The sequence below is a fragment of the Pituophis catenifer genome, unplaced genomic scaffold, assembly GCF_029215685.1.
Source record: "Pituophis catenifer annectens isolate HBS135680 unplaced genomic scaffold, rPitCat1.0.hap2 SCAF_11, whole genome shotgun sequence".
NCBI classification, from domain to species: Eukaryota; Metazoa; Chordata; class Lepidosauria; order Squamata; family Colubridae; genus Pituophis; species Pituophis catenifer.
Window position 1 is genome coordinate 17,913,685 of NW_027256891.1, and position 20,941 is coordinate 17,934,625.

Genomic DNA, 20,941 nt, shown 5'->3' on the forward strand with positions numbered 1-20,941 from the left:
CTACTTTGCTATTACTCTACTTTGCTATTACTCTACTCGACTCTGCTATTACTCTACCTTACTATTACTCTACTCTGCTATTACTCTACTCTGCTATTACTCCACTTTATTCTACTCTGCTATTACTCTACTTTGCTATTACTCTACTCTACTTTGCTATTATTCTACCCTGCTATTACTCTACTCTGCTATTACTCCACTTTATTCTACTCTGCTATTACTCTACTCTGCTATTACTCTACTGTACTCTATTCCCCATTGATTTTGCTTATTGCAGGGGTGTCAAACTCTCAACCCATGGGCCAGATGTGTCACGTGGTGGCTTTTCCCCCTCCCGGTTTAGCAAAGGGGAAAAAAAGTCCCGATACATCACGTGACGCCACCGTGATGACGCAAGTTTGACATCCCTGGCTTATTGAAAGCTGGGAAGGTTACAAATGATGATCACCAACATTTCCAAGACCATTTTAACTGTCATAAATACATGCGAATTACCAAGTGCAATAAGTAAAAAGGAGGAGAGGGAATGGCCAAATGAAAGACAGTTGGTGGCTCTGCCCACTTTTGGCTTGGATTCCACCTATTCCTGACCTTGGCCCCACCTACCAATTCACTTTCTAGAAGAATATGGCCATTGACCAAAGGAACAAACGGCTTGTCCCTGTTTCAAATGGGCAAAATTTTCCATAAGAATTGTAGTTTTTCTTCATCCCAGCATGAAGGCCAGAAGCGGGGGAAGAGTGGTATTTATTTCCCATGATTTATCTCCCACTTTAATTGCAGGAGCTAAATACAACCATCAGTGAGACAGATTAGCCTGAGAAATGCAAACCGTAAACTTTGGCACAATTCCCCAAAAATGGTGTAGGAGTTTGGACGCTCCATTTAACTTAGATTAATGGTTCCATTCATTTCAGCTTTGGAGATAGCTGCCAGATATGTCTTTCTTTGGTCAGGGTTGTAATGAATCCCACCCAACTTAAGCATGGGGAACTTGGAGAACCTCCTAGTTCGTGCTCTCCCTCTCCCCCCCCCAATCTTCTAAAATTGCAAGAACACACCAACAAACAACATGTAGCAGAAGAAGAGGCAGAGCCTGGAGATGGAGTCAAGCAAGGAATCAGCCTAGAATCATTACATTCTTACTAACAGTCTAAGTCAAACCCTTCTTGAATTCCATTGACTCTTATCTAGTGCCAATTTAGTGCTCACTACCTTATCCAGTTTGTGCATGCCCACATGTCAGCTCCTCTTCCTAGTTGTGGCCCTGATGAGCGCACGAAGTGCTCCCTTTTTGGCACTCGGTGCCGAAAAGGTTCGCCATCACTGACCTACACAGTGTGGCTGGCTATAATTATTTATTTGGAACAGTTTTATGTCTGCCTTGAGCCAGAAAGCCTCACCAGTGTATGTATTTTGCCAAAGGTCAAACTTACACACTTACCTATGAGAAAAAATAAGGAAGGGGGGGGGGGAGAGGGGAAAAAAAAAACCAAGCGTAGACACTTTTTTCTGTATTATAGCTCTTAAAAATGATCAGCTAGGAAAAAAAGAGCAGATTGTATGATGTGGTTACAACTTGTTGACTGTTGAAGAGGGAAACAGGTGGTGGAATAATGTGATTGCGCCACAGCTTTACATATTGATTTCTATAGCCGCCATTTTGTCAAGTGCCTCTGGTCAGTGTACTATATGAACTATAAGGTAAAGGTTCCCCTCGCACATATGTGCTAGTCGTTCCTGACTCTAGGGGGCGGTGCTCATCTCCGTTTCAAAGCCGAAGAGCCAGCGCTGTCCGAAGACGTCTCCGTGGTCATGTGGCCGGCATGACTAAACACCAAAGGTGCACGGAACGCTGTTACCTTCCCACCAAAGGTGGTCACTATTTTTCTACCTGCATTTTTACATGCTTTAGAACTGCTAGGTTGGCAGAAGCTGGGACACGTAACAGGAGTTCATTCCATTACATGGCACTAGGGATTCGAACCGCTGAACTGCCGACCTTTCTGATCGACAAGTGTCTTAGCCACTGAGCCACAGAATCCCTATCATAAACTATAAAAATGATTAAAATGTTGCAAAGTAAATATATTTGGCACTAAGAAAAACAGCTGCTTTGGAATTTATTACAGCCAGGAAATGAAGCCCTTGACACACTCAAGGACCCAGGCCCGGGTGTACAATCTAGTCTTCATGGGGTTATGAAAGGCCAACATGGTTGGAGATAGTCATTCTGATATCCAAAGAGAGACTATTTCTGAAGGTAGAGACAAACTGCAAAGAAGGCTGGTTCCTGCCAGCCAACATTTCTTGGCTGCAGCATCCAATCTGGGTCAATCACCGTAACCAGAAATTTAGTCTTCTGAGCTTTTGGACTCATTTTCATTTCATTTTATTTATTTGTCAAGCATGTATAAGATTTCAGATATAAGTATAAACATGATTTTGAATACAGGAAATGGATACGAATGAATGGGGGACAGTAGGACAGGGACGGAAGGCACGCTGGTGCGCTTATGCACGCCCCTTAAAAACCTCTTAGGAATGGGGTGAGGTCAACAGTAGACAGTCTAAGGTTAAAGTTTTGGGGGTTTGGGGAAGTAACCACAGAGTCAGGTAGTGCATTCCAGGCATTGACCACTCTGTTGCTGAAGTTGTATTTCCTGCAATCGAGTTTGGAGCGGTTTACCTTAAGTTTGTATCTATTGTGTGCTTGTGTGTTGTTGTGGTGGAAGCTGAAGTAGTCATTGAGAGGTAGGACGTTGTAGCAGATAATTTTGTGTGCTATGCTTAGGTCAGATTGAAGGCAGTGTAGTTCTAAATTGTCTAAGCCCAAAATTTCAAGCCTGGTGGCATAAGGTACTTTATTGCGGGTAGAGGAATGGAGGACTCTTCTCGTGAAATATCTCATGATGGACTTTTCATATTTCATATTTGAAATATTTGAAATATTTGAATTTTTTTTTAATTTGATTTATATGCATGATTTTTTTTAATTTGATTTAATTTGATTTATATGCATGATGAAATATTTCATATTTCATCATGAGAGGTTTCTCATGAAATCTCTCATGATGGACTCCAGCACGAGTCTGAAAGCTTTGAAGACTAAACCTCTGGTCCCGGTGACCGACCCGGATTGGATCCTGCAACATTATCCTGGGACACGTATATTCGCCTTCATTTCTTGGCTGATGGGATCCTCAGCATGCCCGGTCTACCGGCCTGAATTGGATGGATAGAAACGAATGGGAGAAGACGGTCTCAGAAGTAATCCTTAGGGATTACCTGAATCTCATTACCAATGACACGGTCCGAACCCTCTTGCTGTTAACAGGCAGCAAATGACTTGGGGTTCTCCGTGGCTTTCATTGGGTTGTGATGCCCTGAAACAACCACATTGATGGTGACCCATGGCTAAGCTCTGATTAAGCTCCCCTTTATGATTTTTTTTTAATACAATTTTATTGATTTTTTTACACAAGTAAAATATAGTAACAATTCTGTTTGACATCGGATTCGCAGTGTTTATACATATATACATGAGTAAATGTCTGGTGTCATTTATACTATACATTTCTAATTAATTTCTGTACCTTTTATTCCTTCCTTAATTCTATCATTTATCCATTCGTACCATCTTCCCCACACAGTATCATAATCGGAATTTTCATCGTCATTTATCTTGTGTGTTAATTTACTTATCTCTGCACACTCTAATATTTTATTAATTATAAGGTCATCTGGTGGTAGGTCTTTCTTTTTCCAGTATTGAGCGTACGCCAGTCTGGCAGCTGTAGTTATGTGTATTAGGAGGTGGACCTTTTCCTTTCCATACCCTTTCTTTACCATTCCCAGGAGAAATATTTCTGGATTCAAATCGATTTCTTCTTTAAGTATATCTTTCAACCATCTCCGAATTTTGCTCCAGTACCTTTTTGCTTCGGGGCATGTCCACCACATATGAAAGAAGGTGCCATGACCATGGCCACATTTCCAACAATTTGGCTGCGCATTGGGGAACATCTTTGCGAGTCTTGCAGGTGCTAAATGCCACCTATGAAGCATTTTGTAATGATTTTCCTTATACGTGGCTGCTCTAGTTAATTTATAATTTTTATTCCAGGCTTCTTCCCATTCATTAAAGTTCAAACTGTGTCCAATATTTCTCTCCCATGCTCTCAATTTTTTTTTTTTGTCCCAACCGGCTTAGCTATTCCAAATTGCCAACGAACAATGTGTGTAACCATCTCTGTTTTCTTCCATTCCTTTCAGACCGAAAACTACTCGTTTGATTCCAACTATGTGAACAGCCGAGCTCATTTAATAAAAAGGTAGGTGGGGCACTGGGTGCATTTTGGGGGGCATCAACGCCAAATCGCTTAATTCATTCCCATCGGCTTCTTATTTTCTAGGCAAGATCTGCTCACTTGGTTTGGGGATGGGGCGGTAATAGTGGTGGAGGAGACAGGCTTCCTCAAAGTAAATAAGTAAAAATGTACAATCTTCATAAAACCTCACCGTTTTTGGCTTTTAAAGGCTTTTAATGGCAAACTCAACCAAACCCAATCCCAAAACTCACTCTTGAGCAATGCTTCCTTCATACATACCACGTTTCCCCCAAAATAAGACCGGGTATTATATTAATTTTTGCTCCAAAAGATGCATTAGGGCTTATTTTCTGGTTAGGTCTTATTTTGGGGGGAAATACAGTACTAAATGCATCCATCTGGCTGACAATCTTAACTGGGGCTTATTTTGGGGATAGGGCTTATATTACGAGCATCCTGAAAAATCATGCTAGGACTTATTTTCTGGTTGGGTCTTATTTTCGGGGAAACAGGGTGGGCGTGATGTAGAGTCAGGCAAAATTCAATTATCCTGACAAACTTAAAAATTTTGTAAAGTTTATTTCTCTGCACGAAACGTAAAAGGAGGGTGCTGGAGCTGGAGTACCCTCTCTGCTTTGGAGGAAGAGAGAAGGGAAACGAGGAACTCCTAACGGATTGATCCTGCACCTATTTTTTTTTTTTAAGAACTGTTTGAATGGCCAGGAAAAATAATATTTGTATACTATGATGTGTCTCCATCTACTATTCCTCTTTAACTCAACGATTGCCTCCTCTTTCAAAGGATTTGTTTATTGCCCAGTTTCTTTCGAGCATAAACAAGAAAATGAATGTGGTCCCTTGGGGATGTGTTGATAATAATCATCATTACTAACATCTCACTAGTCATTATCTCGAGCGTTGGAACGAGAGCTCATTCGGATTCTTTCCTTCTTGTATCCATCCAATACCTCCACTTTCAAGATCCTTAAATAAAAGTTCTGAAATAGGATTTATTTGCCAGGGACTTGGAATCTGCTTCTTCAGCGACCAACCTCACCAGGTCTTCAAAGGGATGAACATCTTTTGACCCTACAGGAGCTTCTGCTTTTATCTGCCTTAGCATTGTGGCTGGGAATGATGTGGTTTAGACCAGTGGTCACCAACTGGTGGTCCGTGGACCACTGGTGGTCCGTGAGAAAATTTTGATGGTCCACAGAAAAATTACTTGCATTTTTTACTCTTTCTCGTGGTAGCTGCTTAGCTTCAATAACTGCTTCCTGTTGGGGCCTTAAGGAGCCCGGGCGGGGAGGCAAGGAGTGGCTGGGAGGGGAGGGGCGAGTAGAGGCCAGAGAGGCACCCCTTGATCTGAGTGACATCGAGTTGGCCATGCCCACCCAGTCACATGCCCACCTAGCCACGCCCACCCAGCCGGTCATTAGGCAGATTATATTAGTGGTCCGTGGGATTTAAAATTATGAATTTAGTGGTCCCTGAGGTCCAAAAGGTTGAGGACCCCTGGTTTAGACCCAAAGGTGCTTTTTCAGGAGGTAACTGGATTTTCTTGTTTTTTTCTTTGAAGATGTTTCACTTCTCATCCAAAGAAGCTTCCTCAGCTCTGACTGGATGATGGGGAATGGAAGGATTTATATTCCTTGCAGACAGCTGGTTATTTGCATCCTTTTAGAGGGTCCTTGAAGCACTTGGAGGTTTTATCTGAGTAGTGCTCCTGGTTCTTGTAATCTGCAATTTTTTCCCCCTCTGGAAATCCATTCCTACTCCCACACCATTCCAAGGATGTTCATTCCAAATTGTGTAGCTAAAAGTCTGTAGAGATTCTCAGTCATCCAGGTTATGGTTGTCCCAAAGGTCCCAAAAATGTAGTTTAGAGTCCAGCATGAGGATGGCCACGGAATTCTGAATGTCTTAGTCTAAAATTGGTGGCGGTGTAAAGGGGTTTTAGGTGTGTGTTTGTTTGCTTCAGCAGACCAATACTAAGTTGTTACATCTGAAAGAGATAATCATCTTCTTCTATCTGCTTGATGGGATGAGCAAAGATTCTTTTGCGGAACCAAGCAAATTAATGGTCCATGTGTGCAAAGAGCACAGAGAGTGTAAGAAGCTTGCTCTCTGCTTGAAGTTTTCTCCCTCCTTGACTTTTTAATGCCTTCTAAGCTTGGATTTCTTTTAAACACATCACATTTTACTTAATTCTAATCTGGCTTTCTGGGCTGAATCATAATCATTCCATCAACCGATACATTTTTTGAGGTGACACCCTGCTGCTTACTTCAATTCCAGGCTGGAGGTAGGAAATGGATTTCTTTCTGAGACCCCCCGAGGCACTTCCTGGATCGCTTTCATCATTTCTTTTATTTCATCTCATCTTTCTTTGACCAAAATTCAGTTTGCCAAATCTGGATTTTGCTTTTTTGGGCTCTCCTTAAATGTGCTTGCAGTAACAACCCACTGAGGTCGGTGACTTTGAGAGAGAGTGAGAAGAGAGAAGGAACGGTCAAAATTGTCCAAGTGTCAACGTAAATCTTACTAGTTTTTATCTCTGAAACAGCAGAAGACTTCTCGCTGTTTTCCGGTTACAACATACTTTGGAATTTTTCTCAATTTAATCTCGGTTGTCACAGGAAATCTTCCGTTTAATTCACACAGTAGGGTGGCTGCTCTAACCCATATGCCCGTACACGAAAAGGGAATAAGCATAGGTTTGCTGCGATTTTAAATTTGCATGGTTGAATTACGCACTGTTTATATTCTTGTCCCATCTGGCAAAAATGCGTTAGATTATAAACTCCCGTAGATTCTTGAGTTAGGGCAGGCGGCTGAAGTGTACGAGATTTGTCAGAATTTGAGCAATCAGGCAATGTTTTAGTGCATCTTGTTCTTATAGTTGTTGTTGGGGTTCAGACTTAATCTTTATTTTTAGGAAGTAGAAACCTGAGTGCAGGAGAGGTGAAATGGAGATTTAGATAATTAGGAACGTTGCTTGTAGTTTCCAAGCATCGTGACTTGGAACTTCCTGATCATTGATTCCTTTTAACAACATCTTCTATTCTGACAAACGGCACCCTCTCTTCTCTGCCCCATCTTAGTAATTACAGGTAGTTTTTGATTTATGGCCGGTTGCTTAGCAATCATTTGAAGTTATGATGGACACTGAAAATGAGACTTACGACCCGAATTCAAGGTTCTAATGTCTACCCTTCCACCTGTAGTCAGGTAAAATCAGGCATGGGGCGACCCATTTTATAACTGCCAAGACTTACAACTGAAAGTTTGGGCTCAATTACCATCATAAATTGAGGACTACCTGTATTTAGAGGGGAAACTTGCTGGTCTATCAGAAGGATTGCATTCGAGAACTAAAGGGACACAGGTCAAGCTTCAAGTTCAAGTTCCATTTTCAAATTGTTCCATGGAAGGGAACAATTGGTGGAAGCAACGGGTAAGATTTGTGGGGTCGTTGGTGCCCTCTAAGCCTGGATATTTTCTTGCAGACATTTCACACTAGCTTTGATGTTACCCAGGTGGATAATAAAACATCGGCAAGATAACAACCAAGCTCAGCGAGCACCAAGGACAGTTCAACTCCGAGCTACAAATATTCCCTTCTGTTGGTAACAGTTAATGTAACTGTTCAACCTCTGAACAACATTTTAATGCAAGAATTAGAGCTACAGTGTAGAATCTTGAAGGGACACGGTGGCTCAGTGGCTAAGATGCTGAGCTTGTCGATCGAAAGGTCGACAGTTCAGCGGTTCGAATCCCTAGTGCCATGTAACGGGGTGAGCTCCCGTTACTTGTCCCAGCTTCTGCCAATCTAGCAGTTCGAAAGCAGGTAAAAAATGCAAGTAGAAAAATAGGGACCCCCTTTGGTGGGAAGGTAACAGCGTTCTGTGCGCCTTTGGCATTTAGTCATGCTGGCCACATGACTACAGAGACGTCTTTAGACAGCGCTGGCTCTTTGGCTTTGAAACGGAGATGAGCACCACCCCCTAGAGTCGGGAATGACTAGCACATATGTGCAAGGGGAACCTTACCTTTATCTTATAGAAACTTGAAAACTGCATCAAGGATCTCCACACCCCATTTATTAACAAGTTCATTAAAGTGGAGTCTCATTAAGTTTTTTTGACTCTTTATTTCCCAGAATATTTTTGCAATCCCCTGATATTTTCCAAGCCTTTTTCTGTGGTCATGTGGATGGCATGACTAAACACCAAAGGCGCACGGAACACTGTTACCTTCCCACCAAAGGTGGTCCCTATTTTTCTGCTTGCATTTTTACATGGTTTCGAACTGCTAGGTTGGCAGAAGCTGGGACAAGTCACGGGAGCTCACCCCGTTACGCGGCACTAGGGATTCGAACCGCTGAATTGCCGACCTTTCTGATCGACAAGCTCAGTGTCTTACCCACTGAGCCACCGAGTCCCTGAACTCGATTAATTGGCGGTGATTTTGAAATCTATCAAAATCGTTTTTCGTAATCAATTTGTTAGAAGTGATGAATTGGTTCAAACACGGCAGTCTTAATTAGCATTGCAGTAACTACTTTTCCTTCTTTTCCCCCAGCTCTCTCCTATTAGGTTGCGTCGGTCATCTGGGAGGAATTATTGTTAATGGGTTGGTGGAATTCATTCTGCTCTTTCGGAAGATCTGATTATCCTCCTGCCTAAAAAAAAAATCCCATGCGTTTAAGAGTATGACGGTTGTAAGCAGGAGATGAGAAGTAGCGTCCATTCCGAAGGAATAGGATAGTTCATCATATTTAACCATGGTGGTAATTGCTAGTAGGGGAAAATCGCCTCGTGTGTTGCCTTGTTTCTTGTATTCCAATAAAGATTTCTTCCAGGGAGCGAAACTACTCATGGTTTTCTCCTCCGGAGCCATCCTGACGGGAAATGGACAGTGAAAATGTTGTAGGCTCAGAGCTGAGGGTGGTAGGGAAGTCTTTAAGCGGAGAAAAAACTGAGTATACTTTGAGAAAAATGAGCTTGGAGTGCAAAGAATTGATTTCCCTCCTTTTGGGAGTCTTCTGCTGCTAGAAGACATATGTGAACTGAACAAACCAGACTTTATTACAGTCATTGACTGAAAACAAATGTATTGCCCAGATCTGCAAAAGTTGAAGTAAGGTATATTCCCTGTTGGAACTCAATTCTCCAAGGGTAGTTAAGTTTAAGAACAAGGAAAGAAAAAAAAATCAAAAGTTCAAGAACAAAGCATCCAGAAATGGAAAAGATACCAGGGAACTGGAAGTCAAGCTAAAGGCAGGAAGCAAACAGTTGTACATCTTGTTCTAGCACTGTCCAACAGACCATCTGAATGTTGATGTATTGCTTCATTGAGTATGTGATACCCAATGTTTCCTTGGGAACAATTATTTCGACACTGAATGCCTCTTAACTCAGACTTTCCAATGATACTGATAAGAATTCAGGAATGCCTATTGCCACAACTGTTTCATGGCCCCAGAGAAGATCACAGAGCCTGCATGGGGCTTGCAGAGAAGAGTTACTAAAATCCGAGAATGCTAGGAGCAGTTGCTGATGATTACCATAGAAACCTGGCGGTCTGTCACATTACAACTCTTTTCCACGAGGATCACACCAAAAGATATTTTGTGGTTTTCCACAGGGGTGAAATCCAGCAGGTTCTGACAGGTTCTGGAGAACCGGTTGCGGAAATTTTGAGTAATTTGGAGAACAGGCAAATACCACCTCTGGCTGGCCCCAGAGTGAGGAGGGAATGGGGATTTTGCAGGATCCTTCCCCTGGAGTGGGGTGGGAATGGAGATTTTGCAGGATCCTTCTCCTGCCACACCTGTTTAGGTTGATATAGGGGGCAGATATAAGAGCTTCTAGATCTCTTCCGTGGAATAATTAAACGGAATTTAGGGTTTATTTTTTCATGCAAGAGCAACATCAAAAGAGGGTGTGGTTTATCCTTGGCATGCTGCTAAAGGATGTTAGTTGATAACAGTTGGGGGAGAGCATCGAATTAAAGGCCCTGAAGGAGTTGGTTAACAAAATGACATAGATTCTTTTAGGTCAGGGATGTCAAATTTGATTTCATTGAGGGCCGCATCAGGGTTGTGCTTGACCTTGGGGGGCCGAGGCAGGCGTGGCCAACTCGACATCACTCGTGTCGGGGGCACCTGTGGCGGCCTGAGCGCTCTGCCAGCGAAAACAGGCTCCCAAGCTCAGTTTTCAGCTAGCGCAGCCTTCTGCAACCCTCTGCCAGCGCAAACGGAGCACGTGGCCCTCCCGAGCTCCGTTTTTGCTGGCAGAAGGACTGTGGGCCGTTTCCAGGGTGGCCCCATGTGCCAGATCTAAGTACTCCATGGGCCAGATCCGGGCCTTGAGTTTGACACCTCCTGTTCTAGGTTCTTTCATAAGTTTTAGGGTCTAGGATTTCTAGTCTTTGAACTGCCAGGGAACAGAACCAGAGTGGACCTCACGTGATGCTCTGGAGAACCGATACCTATGCCGTACAGGCAATGGTGGGATTCAAATAATTTAACAACCGGTTCTCTGCCCTAATGATTCCTTCCAACAACCAGTTCACCAAACTGCTCAGAAAGTTAACAGCCGGTTCTCCCGAAGTGATGCGGACTGGCTGAATCCCACCACTGCGTGCAGGATGGATCAGTGTGCCTGTGGAATGACAAGTCTCCGTTCAGTCTCTTAAGTACCTTTTCCTTAGATATTAAGGGATAAAACCAAGAGAAAGAGAAAGGGTAAGGATGTCAGCAAAGGGGGATTGCCGAGGTATTATTCTAATGAGTGTCACAAAAATGATGTAGTCTGAAATGTCAGCTATTAATCCTCGGGTGTGTTTTTAATCCAGCAAAAAAAAAAAACCTCACACACATGCCCCACTCTTTCTGGAGAGGAGTGATTGCTGCCTTAACGTTGCGGTATGGAATCTTAAAACTTTTTTACTCCTTAATCTGTTTAGTCTTTTCTGAATTGATTTCTTACCAGCTTTCTGTAGCGTAGGCATGCTGGATAAATCTTAGACTTAAAGGGATTTGGCAAAGATGTCTTTACTTTAAAAGGTCACGTTTGAAGATGTTCCAGGCTTGGCACATGTGCTGTGTCTGGATCTGCAGAAGCTTCTTCTCTTCTCTTCTCTTCTCTTCTCTTCTCTTCTCTTCTCTTCTCTTCTCTTCTCTTCTCTTCTCTTCTCTTCTCTTCTCTTCTCTTCTCTTCCCCTCCCCTCCCCTCCCCTCCCCTCCTCTCCTCTCCTGTCTCTTCCCTTCCCTTCCCTCTTCTCTTCTCCCCTCTTCTCTCTCCCCTCCCCTCTCTTCCCTCTTCTCTCCTCCCCTCCCCTCCTCTTCTCTCTACCCTTTCCTTTCCTTTCCTTTCCTTTCCTTTCCTTTCCTTTCCTTTCCTTTCCTTTCCTTTCCTTTCCTTTCCTTCCCTTCCCTTCCCTTCCCTTCCCTTCCCTTCCCTTCCCTTCCCTTCCCTTCCCTTCCCTTCCCTTCCCTTCCCTTCCCTTCCCTTCTTTCAGTTTCGGCTCCAGCAAGACAGCCTATCCTGATGGTTTAGATGGAGATTTTGACTTGGGCTTTGCAGTAGGTTGTCTATCTGAAATCTTGCCTTTCAAGTCTGACTCCTTTCCAAGGTTCAGCTGCCACCATGGCCAATCAGACTCTTCCCCAGGTGCATTGCAAGCACATAATTTCTGGCTGATTAGCTGCCGCCTTATTGGAAGAAGAGTTCTCTAATTAGCAACCCTGATGGCAGCTAATTGGAACTGTAAGGTTAGCAAGCCATTTCCTCTCAGTCACATGACCCGTAAGAGATTTGACTTTGATCTAACTTGGAGAACTGTGATAAGCACCTTAGAATTCTTCTTCTTCTTCTTCTTTTTTTTTTTTGCTGCCTGATGACGTGCAGTTGTGGTGCTGATGGCTGGGTTCACACAAGACAAAAGGGGAAGTCCTGTTTTGAGTTGAACTCAAGGCTTGATGACTTCACGGAGACCCCCATGTGGTTTTCCTGGTTAACAATAGAAATAGTTTGCTATGGTTTTCTTATGGGATGAGTTTTTTTAAATTTCATAAAAAGGTACTTAAGGGGTGAAGGTAAAGGTTCCCCTTGCACATATGTGCTAGTCGTTCCCGACTCTAGGGGGCAATGATCATCTCCATTTCAAAGCCGAAGAGCCAGCACTATCTGAAGACGTCTCCGTGGTCATGTGGCCAGCATGACTCAACGCCAAAGGCTCACAGAACACTGTTACCTTCCCACCAAAGGTTGTCCCTATTTTTTGACTTGCATTTTTTACGTGCTTTCGAAGTGCTAGGTTGGCAGAAGCTGGGACAAATAACAGGAGCTCACCCTGTTACGCGGCACTAGGGATTTGAACCGCTGAACTATCGACCCTTTGATCGACAAGCTCAGGGTCTTATAGAGCCGCCTGCAACTCTTTAAAGTAGCTACACCTTTTTCCAGGATCAAGCATTTGCACTAATACTAAACTGCTTAGGGCTGAGCAACTCCCTAATTGGCCTGGACATAATGTTTAGCACAGAAGTCCTCTTAAGCGCTGAAATTATTGTTGTTGCTATTATCAGATGATTATAAATTTTTTAAAAAAATTAAGGAATAACATCATATAAAGAACAAGCAAAAAGAATAATGTTTTTGAATTCAGATTCCAGTTAGGAACCTAGAAATTATTCTTGTTACTTTATTATTTGTTTGCAGCTCATAGTACTTTGGTAGGTGGGTATCCCTATAAATATATTAAAGAATGAATGAATGAATGAACAATATAATCTGAGCAAAAATTTGAACCAGCTGAATTTGAGCTGAATTTAAACCAAATGTGTCAATGAGTAAATTCTCAGGCCTCTATAGTAGTTTGAAAACTATAGCTAGCTTGGAAAATGATGTCTTTCTTGTCACTGGCATCTTGGAAAATCTGTGTATTCTTAATAATTGCATTCGTTTGGTGGGCCTTCCACTCAGCTGCTTTGTCTTCTTAGGTATTTACTATTTCCTGATGTAGTGGAATCTCCAGATAGACTGGAGGAAGGTGTTAAGAGAGGCTAAAGCTTAGAGTCTTTGCATTGCAGAAAGAGGTACAGGCAGGACATCCCCTAGGATCCTTGAAATTTTATCTAACCATTTCCAAGGGAATGCAGTCAATCTGGCGACATTCTTGTAATTTAGATGACTGACAATAAACCTTCTGCTTGATATTATTCATGAGTGATTCTGGTTATTTGTGCCTGAGACCTAATCTCAGAATTCTATACATAACTAAACCTCATTTATTGTATTTATTCTACATCAGTGATACTCATAGGGGCCTTCTGTTTGGGTGAATTGAATGAACATAGGCTTCTCTTTGTGTAAAACAGAACAGAATAGAATTCTTTATTGGCCAATGATTGGACACACAAGGAATTTGTCTTTGGTGTATATGCTCTCAGTGTACATAAGGAGAATAAAATACATTTATTAAGAATAAAAAGATACAATACTTAGTCAAGGTTACTAATAAGGTATCAAATCGTACTAGGATACAAATAAAAACAATATAATTGAAAGATACAAGCAACATGGTTATAGTCATAAGTGGGAAGAGACAGATGCTAGTAAGGAAGAGAAGAATAATAGTAATACAGCCTTAGTAAATTATTTGACAGTGTTGTGGGAATTAGTTGTTAAACAGAGTGATGGCATTCGGGAAAAAACTGTCCTTGTGTCTAGTTGTTTTGGTGTGCAGTGCCCTATAGTGTCATTTTGAGGGTAGAAGTTGAAACAATTTATGTCCAGGATGCGAGGGGTCTGTATATATTTTCACAGCTCTCTTTTTGACTCGTGCAGTATACAGGTCCTCAATGGAAGGCAGGATGGTAGCCATTGTTTTTTTCTGCAGTTTTAATCATCCCTTGAAGTCTGTATTTGTCTTGTTTGGTTGCATAGCCAAACCAGACAGTTATGGAGGTGCAGAAGGCAGACTCAATAATTCCTCTGTAGAACTGAATCAGCAGCTCTTTGGGCAGTTTGAGCTTCCTGAGTTGGCGCAGAAAGAACATTCTTTGTTGAGCTTCTTTTGATGATGTTTTTGATGTTAGGTGTCCATTTTAAGTCTTGAGATATGATAGAACCTAGAAACTTGAAGGACTCTATTGTTGATACTGTGTTGTCTAGTATTGTAAGAGGTGGTAGTATGGGAGGGTTTCTTCTAAAATCCACCACCATTTCTACGGTTTTGAGTGTATTTAGTTCAAGATTGTTCTGGTTGCCTCACAAGGCTAATTGTTCAACCTGTAGCATGGACAATGTCAATAGGATGGCTTGTTATTGTGCTCGATCTCTTCTAATTGCTTCCCACTTTCTGGGAAAGGTCTCCTGGTGCTTTTGCACCTTCCCTCCAATATATCTGCGATGTTTCTTTGGTTCTTCTCAGTCTAAACACTCTTCTTGTCCTCACTCTGTTCCATAAGCAGGTATACTTTCAGGTTAATCTTTTTTTTTTTCTTTCTTAAAAATCTTCTGGGTCTGTCTCCAGTTCCAGCTGCTACACTGTACACTATAGGAGAAGATCAGTGAGCAGAGTGTAGCTGTTCTGGAAATGGTCTCTTGTGACAGCCTGTTTCTCCCAGGGGGAAGCTCGAAGTGTTGCAAAACCTGCCCCAGGCTTTGGATCCCCTCCGGGTAGAAATTGGGGAGGAACGGTGTGATTGCAGTTTCTCCGATTTGGCTCTGCAGAGCAAAAAAAAAGATAACTCCCGTTTCTTCCACCCAGCAGCTCGACGTTCAAAGATTTGGAGGGGAACAGCTTGAAGGACAGCGGGCACGAAGAGAGTGACCAGACGGACAGTGAACATGATGCTCAGCGGGGCCTCTACTGTGACACAGCTATTAATGATGTTTTGAATACCAGTGTCACCTCCATGGGGTCTCAGGTGCCCGAACAAGGTAGGTTGCCTTCATTTTGCAAATGCTGAGCATGGTATGGTAGAACCTGCTTAGTCCAAAAAAAACAAAAAACAAAAACCACATGATCCGGTTGGTGAGTTATTAGATTAGATTAGAATTCTTTATTGGCCAAGTGTGATTGGACACACAAGGAATCTGTCTTTGGTGCATATGCTCTCAGTGTACATAAAAAGACAAGATGCATTCGTCAAGAATCATAAGGTACAACACTTATAGTCATAGGGTACAAATAAGCAATCAAATCATACTAGGAAACAATCAATATAAATCGTAAGGATGCAAGTAACAAAGTTACAGTCATGCAGTCATAAGTGGAAGGAGATGGGTGATAGGAACGATGAGAAGATTAATAGTAATAGTAATGCAGATTTAGTGAATAGTTTGACAGTGTTGAGGGAATTATTTGTTTAGCAGAGTGATGGTGTTTGGGAAAAAAACTGTCCTTGGGTCTAGTTGTTCTGGTGTGCAGTGCTCTATAGAGTCGTTTTGAGGGTAGGAGTTGAAACAGTTTATGTCCAGGATGCGAGGGGTCTGTAAATATTTTTACAGCCCTTTTTTTGCCTTATGCAGTATACAGGTCCTCAATAGAAGACAGGTTGGGAGCAATTGTTTTTTCTGCAGTTCTTATTATCCTCTGAAGTCTGTGTCTGTCTTGTTGGGTTGCAGAGCCAAACCAGACAGTCATAGAGATGCAGATGACAGACTCAATAATTCCTCTGTAGAACTATTACATCATGTTCCATCTGATGCTGCTGTCTTAGAACGTTGATGAACATCCCAACAGCTTGAGAAGGAAGAACTAGCAATGAACGTTAACAAAAGTAGCAACATCCATGGGGAAGGAAGGGGAAGGGTATATGAGAACAATTCATTTCAGGTCACTATAGTAAACAAGGATGTCAAGAGAGGGCAGATGGTGGCCTAAGGAGATTTTGGAAGCTGTCCTAGAAAACGAGACGATGAGCTGGCCAAAACTGAAAAGCTAACAGGGTTCAGGGAAGGAATGGCTCTTTGAATGTTACCTTTAAAGTCACCTGCCCTGCGTTTAAGCTTCGAATTCCAGTCTAATGTTTCTGACCCGTCTTTCAAGATCAGTGCGGCGAAAACATAAAACTGTGCACTATCATTTATGCCTCAGAAAGCTTCTAAAGGGAACCTTTTCCCCACAGGATTTTATGGGAGGTATTGAAATCGCCTTTCTTTTTATTGTGTTTTTTATTCACAATTAAAAAAAAGAAAAAGAAAAAGAAATTGGTACTTTATAACGAACGTGATAGTGGTTTGCATAGTGACTCCGACTTTGTAAAAACATTGATTACTACAGAGAGAAGATTAGATGCCTCCTGCCCGTGTATCTTGACAGTGCAGAAAATGTTGCAGGTTGTAACTGTGATGCTAGGGTCATATTCTGATAAGAGCTCCTTCTTACCTGGATGGTATTTCTCCAATGCATGCACATTCCGGTTTGGGCACTCAGTACCAAAAAGGTTTGCCATTACTGTCTTAGAAGGCCTAATGTTTCCCCAAGTGGCTTGGCTCAGAATGAAGTCCCTCAAACATTTTGGGTGAGCAGCACCAGTTTCATACTGCTAGCATTCATTTAAAAAAAGGAGGGCTTCCACAAAATGGCGGCCTTGTTGCTCCTTACTCAGACACGAGATCATGAAAGCCATGGATGGGTGTGATGCTTGATCCATGATGTTGCTCCAACCGGCTGTAATTTATTTTTTTTTCTGCCTTGGAATTGAAGTCCTAGATGGCCAATTTTCACCTGTCGTACTGCTATTCCCCCTTTGCCATTCAAGGTCATTTGAAAACTTGTTTTTTTCCCCCATGGCTAGATCTCAGGGCACCCAGTTCTGTAAAGGTGGCAAAGTGTATGTAAACATACAGTACATTTAGAGATAAATATACCCAGGTTTTTCAGGCATTGTTGTTGTTAGTTGCGAAGTCGTGTGTGACCCATTGTGACCCCATGGACAACGTTCCTCCAGGCTTTCCTGTCCTCTACCATCCTCTGGAGTCCATTTAAGGTCATGCTGACTGCTTCATTGACTCCATCCAGCCACCTCATTCTCTGCCATCCCCTTCTTCTTTTGCCCTCAGTCTTTCCCAGTATTAGGCTCTTCTCCAGGGAGTCCTTCCTTCTCATTAGGCGGCCAAAGTATTTGAGTTTCCTCTTCAGGATCTGGCCTTCAAAAGAGCAGTCAGGGTTGATCTCCTCTAGGACCGATCAGTTGGATCGCCTTGCAGTTCAAGGGATTTGCAGGAGTCTTCTCCAGCATCATAGTTCAAAGGCCTCAATTCTTTGGCGCTCAGCCTTCCTTATGGTTCAACTTTCACAGCCATACATTGCAACTGGGAATACCATTTTCAGGCATACTTATACATTGAAATACGTGTGTCACACATGCAAAGGGCAGGACACGTGGGCCAGTAAATACGACTTGCAGTGTTTAAATGTTTGCTGTGTTTTCAGCTAGATTCTAGCTGAAAAAAAAATGGGGAAAGTGATCTCTTTATTGATGAGGTTATCTCTTTATTTAGGAGGTTTAACTCTGCCTAAAGCTTTCCAGACTGGTCTATTACACAGGTAGAGTTGTGAATTGGCTGAGACAATCTACTAATTGAGTTACCACAGCGAGAGTCAAAATGGGGCTAATGAGAAGGAAGAGAGACATTGGTGTGTTCAGGGAAAATTGTCAGCATCTCAAAACACCCTCGTGGAAGGAAACCGCAGCAGGCGAAAGAATACGAGGTTTCTCCGTGAAGAGAAAAACTGATTGGGGAAATGGGAGAAAAAGCAAAAAGCTGGATGAAATATTTCAACTGTTCCTTGCTTTCTTTTATGGCACATTCTCCTACGTAAAACGTTTATTTGTTGACTGTAAAAGTTTTACTGCCCATTTCCCGGAGGAAGCAATGGACAAAATTAGCAATGTTTAAAGCAATCAAAAGAAAATAAACTGTAATTGGAAGTGTTAGTAAGAACAGCAGTAAGGGTCTGACAGATAAAACATCTTGAGGCTGTTAAAAGTTTTTTTTGCCAAATGTCTGTTTAAAGAGCCTTGTTTCTGCATGCTGCCTAAGACCGTATAATGTTAGAGTCAATCTGTTGGCCGAGATGTTTAAGGTGGATACAAACACAGTTCTGAAAGAGAAATGCTGAAATGCTGCAGGTTTTAGGGTTTTTTTCTTGGACAGTAATGGCATTTTAGATTTTCTTTTTTCTAAAGGAAAACAAACAAACAAATGATACCAGTGTCAGCTTGTAATCTGAAATCTGAAATATCTCCCCCCCCATCTCTCCCTCCATTCATCCATCTATCTTCTCTCTCTCTCTCTTTCTCTCTCTATCCATCTATATCTATCTATCCATCCACCCATCTCCTATCTATCTATCTATCTATCTATCTATCTATCTATCTATCTATCTATCATCTATCTATCTATCTATCTATCTTATCTATCCATCCATCCATCCATCCACCCACCCTCCCTCTCTCTCTCTCCATCTATCTTCTATCTATCTATCTATCTATCTATCTATCTATCTATCTATCTATCTATCTATCTATCATCTTATCTATCTATCCATCCATCCATCCACCCACCCACCCTCCCTCTCTCTCTCCATCTATCTCCTCTCTCTCTCTCTCTCTCCCTCCCTCCCTCCCTATCCATCCATCTCCTATCCATCCATCCATCCATCCATCCCACCCACCCGTCTGTCTGTCTGTCTGTCTATCTATCTATCTATCTATCTATCTATCTATCTATCTATCTATCTATCTATCTTTCTATCTATTTCCATCTATATCTATCTATCCATCCACCGATCTCCTATCTATATCTATCTATCTATCTATCTATCTATCTATCTATCTATCTATCTATCTATCTATCTTATCTATCCATCCACCCACCCTCCCTCTCTCTCTCTCTCTCCATCTATCTCCTATCTATCTATCTATCTATCTATCTATCTATCTATCTATCTATCTTTCTATCTATTTCCATCTATATCTATCTATCCATCCACCGATCTCCTATCTATCTATCTATCTATCTATCTATCTATCTATCTATCTATCTATCTATCTATCCATCTACGTACCTACCTATCCATCCATCCATCACACCCATCTATCACTCTATCACTTTCTATCACTCTATCACTCTATCTATCTATCTATCTATCTATCTACCTACCTACCTACCTACCTACCTACCTACCTACCTACCTACCTATCTATCTATCTATATTTTACTTATCCCGGATTCAAAGCTGATTCCAGGAGTTTACATTTTGTGGGCCTGAGTGTGAGATGGAGATATTCTACCTCCTCCTTACTCTAGGAATTTAGCAAATGTGAATGTATAGAGGAAGCTTGAGAAAAAAAAATTCCACAAATAATTTCAAAATGTGAGGCATTTCCTAAAAGTCTGAAAAGCAATTTGCCGGAAGTTAAGAGGGTTTCCCTTCAGCCCAGATTGCAAATTCTTTTCACTTTCATAATAATATTTCAACCTTAAATAAAACTCGTGCTGTTCTATCAAAAGGAAAACAACAATGTTTGTGTCAGAGAGATGTCTTAAGATCGGCTTCTACATTTTTCCTTCAAGTGCCCTCCAAGCAAGATTTTTTAAAAAGCCTCCAGGTCTTTGTATGTATTAATCATTCATCCTTGTGAAGAACAGCCTTAACAAGTGTGTGAGAGGACTTTTCTTCTCTCCCTTTCTCTCTCTAAATACCTGTGAGGAGACCATTATCTCTCTCTCATTTTTCTGCAAAGAGATGCATAAAGAGCTCTCATCAGTGGTGGTATTCAGCTGGTTTGGGCCAATTCAGGTGAACCGGTGGTTAAATTGCTGACTGGCCCCTCCCCTCCCCGTCCTGCACCTTCCAGGAATTCCCATGCACCCCATTTTGGCTCCCAGGTAAGTGCAGGGAGGCCTACTAGGGCCAAAACAGGGCATGGGGGGGGTACGGTGTGCCCCCCCCGCAGCCCGTTTTCACTCCCAGCAGGCTTCAGGGAGGCCTCCTAGGCCCAAAACGGGGCATGGGGGAGCGGCGCGACCCCCTGTGCCTGTGTTTGCTCCCTGGGGGGTGCAGGAGGTCGACTGCTGCCTGTCACACCCCCTGGCCATGCCCAACATGCCCACACCCACCCAGCTGGTCATTAAGACAGAGAACCGGTTGTTAAATTATCTGCGATGGTTTCGAACCATGAGTTGGTGGTTTTGCCCTTGAAACCACTTGAAATGGGGCGTTTTCACTTTTGTGCGCCACCAAATGGGAGAAATAAGGCAGTTCCAGGTTCATTTAAAGAAAGGGATTGAATAATCTTTTGCCATTGTATTAAGATGTCCCAGTTAGAGACTGACACTGAAGATAAAGGGAAAAGAAGACACAGACTATTTTCAAACATGGGACTTGTTTTACCAATGGTTAGACAACAGAGGTAGAAACTAGGAAGTGGAAAAATAATATTATGTAAGCAAATTAACCCAGACAACGTGCTCACAAAGCACTTAATAATAATAATAATAATAAGAACCTTTATTGTCACTGCACAACATATGTACAATGAGATTGGTGGAGCTCCCTCAGTGCACCCCCCCCCAACACAA

The 20,941-nt window shown here is 42.2% G+C and overlaps 1 protein-coding gene across 1 annotated transcript in view; it reads left to right on the forward strand.

The window, feature by feature from the left end:
- The window catches only part of PCDH19 (protocadherin 19), a 147,034-nt gene that overhangs the window by 79,476 nt on the left and 46,617 nt on the right, over positions 1-20,941 (forward strand). Inside the window, exons 3-4 of the mRNA XM_070951726.1 lie at positions 4,276-4,334; positions 15,117-15,286. Coding sequence (XP_070807827.1) covers positions 4,276-4,334; positions 15,117-15,286 — 229 coding nt within the window. The remainder of the gene's footprint in view (positions 1-4,275; positions 4,335-15,116; positions 15,287-20,941) is intronic.